The 5,777-nt window shown below is 40.2% G+C and overlaps 1 protein-coding gene across 1 annotated transcript in view; it reads left to right on the forward strand.

The window, feature by feature from the left end:
* The window catches only part of CDK13 (cyclin dependent kinase 13), a gene marked incomplete at its 5' end in the record, with an annotated part of 50,186 nt that continues 44,409 nt past the window's right edge, over positions 1–5,777 (forward strand). Inside the window, 2 exons of the mRNA XM_017734589.1 lie at positions 1–148; positions 231–492. Coding sequence (XP_017590078.1) covers positions 1–148; positions 231–492 — 410 coding nt within the window. The remainder of the gene's footprint in view (positions 149–230; positions 493–5,777) is intronic.

Raw genomic sequence — 5,777 nt, forward strand, 5'->3', positions numbered from 1 at the left:
AGCGCCGGCCGTAGGAAGGGCTCCCTCGCCTCGCCCAGCAGCGGCAGAAAAGACCGGGAGAGCAAATCGCACCGGAGCCGGACTAAAGCGGCCAAAGAGCCTCCGTCGGCTTATAAGGACCCTCCGAAAGCTTACCGGGACGACAAACCCGAGCCCAAGCCGGACTAAAGCGGCCAAAGAGCCGCCGTCGGCTTATAAGGACCCTCCGAAAGCTTACCGGGACGACAAACCCGAGCCCAAGGCGTACCGGCGGCAGCGCTCGTCGCCCAGCCCCGGCCGGGATGACAGCCCTCCTCTGCACCGCTCCTCGCAGAGCCAGCGCAGCCGCAAGTCGCTCAGCCCGGTGGGTGCCCGCTCGCCACTCAGCCCGTACAGCCGCCGCCGATCCCCCAGCTACAGCCGGCACAGCTCGTACGAGCGCGGCGGGGATGTGTCGCCTAGCCCCTACAGCAGCTGGCGCCGGTCGCGGAGCCCATACAGCCCCGTTATCCGGTGAGTCTGGGCCCGGGGCGAAGGTGGGATGGGGAGGGGGCATGGTGTGTGGAGGAGGGGGGTAATGGCTGGGGCAGGAAGGCAGGAGAGGCCGTAGAGGTTTGCATCCAGCAGCAATTCCTCCCTCTTGCTGTTTTGCTGCCAGAAGGCTTGGGGGTGGGGGGGAAGGGGAGAGGGACAAGTACAAAGATCTTCCTGCCCTGTCTCTATTTCCCTGGGGGATAGAAAGGGAGGCAGAAAGGGAGGCGCGGGTGTTTAACACTTCTGCGGCTAGTTTTTCTCCGTGGGAGACCACCTGGCTGGAAAAAGGCCTTTAAATAGGCACGAGAACATTTTCAGATGAGAGTGACTGAAGGAAGATGCTCCTTGGAGGACAGATTTTCTGAAGGACCAATTTTGATTTTTAAATCTTTGCTTACAAAGTACAGACGTTCTGTGATAGATTTCTATGTATCCTGTTCCCGGGTAAAATAGGATGCATATTGAATATATTTGGGTTTGGTTTAACTTGTGCTAATCTAAAGAGAAAACAAGCTGGCAGGCAATTTGTGTTTGCAAATGTTTTCTTTTTAAAGGTGTATAGAAGGACTTGGGCTTTCTATTATCCTAGAAAATTGAGTCAGTGTCAAGTTTTGATACATTGTCTTGTGCTTTACATAACCTATTAAAAAGCATAGTCTCTTTTCCTAGTAAAGTTGTGCACGTGTATATAGTTAATGTGTGCTTGCAGATAATTTTTTTTCAGTGTTAGTGGGAGTGCAGGGTGTAAAGGTCAGCACTGTGTGACATTTTGCATTTTATATGAAGTGTGGGCTGTATCTTTCTAATCAGGCGCAAACTGTGTTGTGGAATTAAAGCTCTTCAGAATATTTTAACCTATGGAAAAGTACACTGGAAATTTAAATGTATTTGCTTAGTATGTGTTTATAACTGAAGATTTTTATTTTCTGTATTGGAATCTTACTATTGCCTCATTGTTTATAGACCTGCCTAAGTTCATGTCGGACTTTAATTTCAACTGTATCTAGCAATGTGCTGTTCCACTGGCAAGAATTTTGTGTACAAGGCATTAGCTGGTGGGTTGCCTGAGAACTATTCTCTGGTGTTTTTGATAAGCACTTTGTGTTGATCACCCTTTGGGATGTGCTGTAGTGTATCCAGGGAACATGATGAAGCTGTTCTGTGTGTCACTGGCTCTTGGTAGAGTCCGCTCTCCTGGGTGTGCATCAAATGCTGTTTAAAGAGGAAAGTAACAAAGCTGTGTCCTACTTTGTGCAGAGAGATAAAGCCGAAGTGCCTTGGGATAAAAATAGTGATTGTCTAGAGGTGTGGTTGTATGGAATAATTTTGTAAGCAGTAGGGTGTTTCAAGAGGAAAACACTGTAATTGCTCTGAAAACATCATGCTGTTCTTCTGTGAGAGTCTGTTATAAGTGGTTAAAATATACTTTCAAAATTATTTGAATAATAGCATAGCAGGAATTATTATGTGCACAGTTTGATTTAAATGCCCTAGGAATCAGATTATTTTCTGTAGTGGCTTTTATCCTGGGATAAGAAAGCTAGTAATGATGCATAGAATTACGTATGTGAGGTTTGCAATTAGGAATAACTCAGTGTTTAGGAATAGTCAGATTGACAGCCCTGTTCAGGGTTCTGTCTTATGCACTGACTGATTGGGCTGTAGTAGAGTTTTGTAGGAGTGGGTTTTTTTCTGTTGGTAGTGGACCTGTGATTTGAAGCATAAGAGTTTAAATCTCCTGATTTTGATATTCTCTCTGTGATAAGTCTTTCTTGAGCCTACAGGTCTGTTTCTAGGAGTTAGCTTTGTGACTCCCTGCCTTTCTTCCTCCCTACAGTTGAATTGTAATTTGCATTCAGTTTTTAACTGCTTACAGACAAATAAATGCAGACTATCAGGTTTACAGGAGGGGGATTGGAATGGCTGAGTGAAAAGGAGAGGTTTCTATAAGTAGAAAGAAGGGTCTGTCCTAATGGGACATTCATTGCAAAAATGCCACTTTCTTAGAAAACAAAAGAAACCTAAAGTGTGAAGATAAAATCAGTTGTTCATAATGTTTACCTGTTGTGGAGAAATGAAAGCCAGTGGTTTTTTCCTTCCATACAGCTGTTGATAATAATGTGTATTGCAATGGCAGTGGGGAAGTAGAAAGGGGTTTATACTTTTTTTTTTAACCATTCAAAACTATGTCATAATAACTTTTTGCTTGACTTTGTAGTACTGCAACCAAAATGTTGAACGTTTTTGCTGTCTTGTTTGATAATGATACAGTGGCCTTAGACTTGATAGACTATTACAGTTTCATGAAGGCAACAGCTTCTTACAGCACCTGTATTCTTCATCTGGATGATTTTAAAGGCTTAATTCTGGGCTTATATCCAGCTGTAATGATGTTCAGACAGTAGGAACTTTGTATGTGACTTGAGTATTTCAGCCTGCAGGTCTTTTTGCTCTTTTTGTTTTATGTCTCATATATATGTCTTCTGTAATGTTATGTGAATTACCCAGTTATTTGGGTATGTAGAAAATTATTACGAAGCAGTTCTAGCATGATTGGAAAGCCCATGTATTTAGTGGTGATTTTTTAATCTAGGTGTCTGAGCTACTTAGGGAGAAACTTCTCGTAAGCAGCTGAAGAGAAACAAGTGAAGTCAGCTTTGCTCGTCTGAAGCAGCAACAGTGCACTGCTGTGAGATTTGAACTGCAGTACTGACTTTGCTGTTTTTAGGTGATGTTATTTGGCTGTGGGTTCTGAGGGGAAGCAAAGACACTGGATATGTGTTCCATACTTGGTGATTTCTCTTTGAATGGTAGACTAATTGCCTTTTCCATTATAATAGCAGGAAAAATTTGTGTTTTGGATAAACTGATTGAGCTGTATTCACTTGTTGGACAAATCATCTTCACTTGCTGCTGGTGGATTTGTATTACTCTATTTTCTTGTGTATAGGGTAACACAGCTGTTCTAAAGTAGCACATGCATATTTTCAAAATGGAAATTCTTCCAAAAGTACGAGGTATTTATTTCTCTACTGGTAAAATGACTGGATTAAAAAAAAATTTCTCAACCAAACCCCATGGTTGACAAAATAAGCAGACACAGTCTCTTGCTTCCTACAATTTCATGCTAAACTAGTTTCCAGAGAACTATTTTTTGTAACTTGAATCAGGTCATATGTTATGTGATCACACATTTAATTCAGTTAGCAGTATAGATGAGTAATTGCATTTTTCCAAATATGGATACACCTACCCATCTGCTCATATAAAAGTGGGTAGGGCACTACTAGCATAGTACTACTATGTGCATGGATGTTGCTTATAGGAAAGATACAAGATTTCTTTTTTTTTTGGTACTGTAGAGTCATCTCAGTCTGTATTGGTAGCTAGTCTGTATTAGTGAGGCTCTGCAAAATACAGATAATTTGTGTGCAAAATCACAACAAGCATAAGAAAACGGTAAAATATATATTCAGCTAGTAAATAGAGAAAGTACGGTACCATCAACTGATACGAAAAGAACTTTGATTCCAGTAATTCTACTGCTTTTGAATTTAAAGGATTAAGAGAGAGTTTGACTTTGCCCCCCATCCTAATTAGTGAAAATAGATTTTTTTTTTTTTTAAATTTAAAGCTCTCTAATTTTGTTTAGTAAAACTGTATTTTGTAGAATTTTAAGTGGACCACTCTAGGTTTTCATTGTTTGGAGTAGCTAATTTTTCCAGTGCACGTTGCTGGCCTTTGTGTTTTGCTCATGTACCTTTCCCTTTCCTTGTTGCTGCTGCTCCTTTCCTTATTTGAAAAAGGAAATTTCATTTGAAAAAATTAACTTCAAATGTGTTTAGAATATGGATTTTGAGTTGACTTGACCTTTTGCAGGTTGATTTCTTTGTAGGCCAAGTTCTCATTTGAAAATAGAGGGTTATAAAGCAGGTTCAAGAAACAGATAAAAGCCAAGCTCAGAGCTTTCCAGTATGTATTTGAGATCCTTTTAAAGATTTGCAGTTTGAATCAGTAAGGCAGGTTATGTAGTTTTCATATACAAAGCAGCTGAGTAGGTGGTTGGTTGCAGAGTTGTGTAGAATGTAACCTTGAACTAGGGGCTAGAGGAAATAAATGAAATTAATGAATAAGGTATCAAGTGAAAGAGTACTACTACTGTAATGGCTTAAAGAAATGAACTATATGTTTGCCTGCTAGAGCAACACGGAAAAGCTGTACTATGAACGAAAATGTTTTGTCAAGGTGGTTTATGTTAGCAAGGGATTGTAACTGTCTTGGAAGGTTTGCAGTGAAGCCAGTTGATTCAATTTAGGTCTCTCTTTTCAAATACACTATGACCTTGCTGTGCAGGGAAGGATGTCAGTGCTTAGTCAGTAGTCCAGCATTACCTGCCAGTTAAAGAAAGAGCTGGGCTACAGTGTTTGTTTTAACCTCCTTTGGAGTGTTAGGTTTCTTGGTTTTGCCTTCGTGTTCTCTTTAATCTCTTTGTGTTATGCCTTATCAAAAAGTTACTGACAAAGTTTGCTTGTTCAGCTCACAGACACTTATGTATTTCAACGGTAAAATTGTTTACAGTTAGGTAATGTGTAGCTGGCCACCATCATGATGGATTTAGCTTGCTCTTAAAGCAGTTAAGAAGAAAAGAGGTTTTCAAGTTTAGAAACACGAGAAGGTAACACATGATCATTCTGATTTGTCAATAGAATGTACCTTTTTTTTTGTATTAAGGGGGTATTGAAAGGGGACAGAAAGAAACACCTAGAAAAGTAGCATGGCAAGAAAAACTGTGTAAACTGAATGGAACATATTCCTGGAAATCTGACATGGGTAACAGTTTTCTTTCCTCTCTGGTTTCAAGTATCAAGGTAGTAAACGATAGCACTCTAAGCTACTATTTGAAGTTCTTCCATTCTCTGATCGAAAATGTAAGTGGTATTATATCAGTAGACTTTTTTCTTTGTTAAATAAATAAGTAAATTTACTGTTTGGTAATATATTAGTGAGCCAGTGAAGTGCTGTAGAATGTTGCCTATCAGGAAGGAGAAATATTGTAACAGTTTTGAAACCTGTAATTCATAACATTTTGATCTCTTAAGTAGTTTTTTATAAAGTGACTAAGTATGTTGTATGAAGCAGAGAAACAATGTGTTGCAGTGGGGATCCTGCAACATGCATATACCAAACCAGGAGTCCCGTGGAAAGGAAATATATATGGACAGACAGATTCTTGATAGCTGTTTCAGAGATGTTTATTTCTCCAG

This window comes from Corvus brachyrhynchos, unplaced genomic scaffold, assembly GCF_000691975.1.
Source record: "Corvus brachyrhynchos isolate BGI_N302 unplaced genomic scaffold, ASM69197v1 scaffold94, whole genome shotgun sequence".
Classification (NCBI taxonomy): Eukaryota; Metazoa; Chordata; class Aves; order Passeriformes; family Corvidae; genus Corvus; species Corvus brachyrhynchos.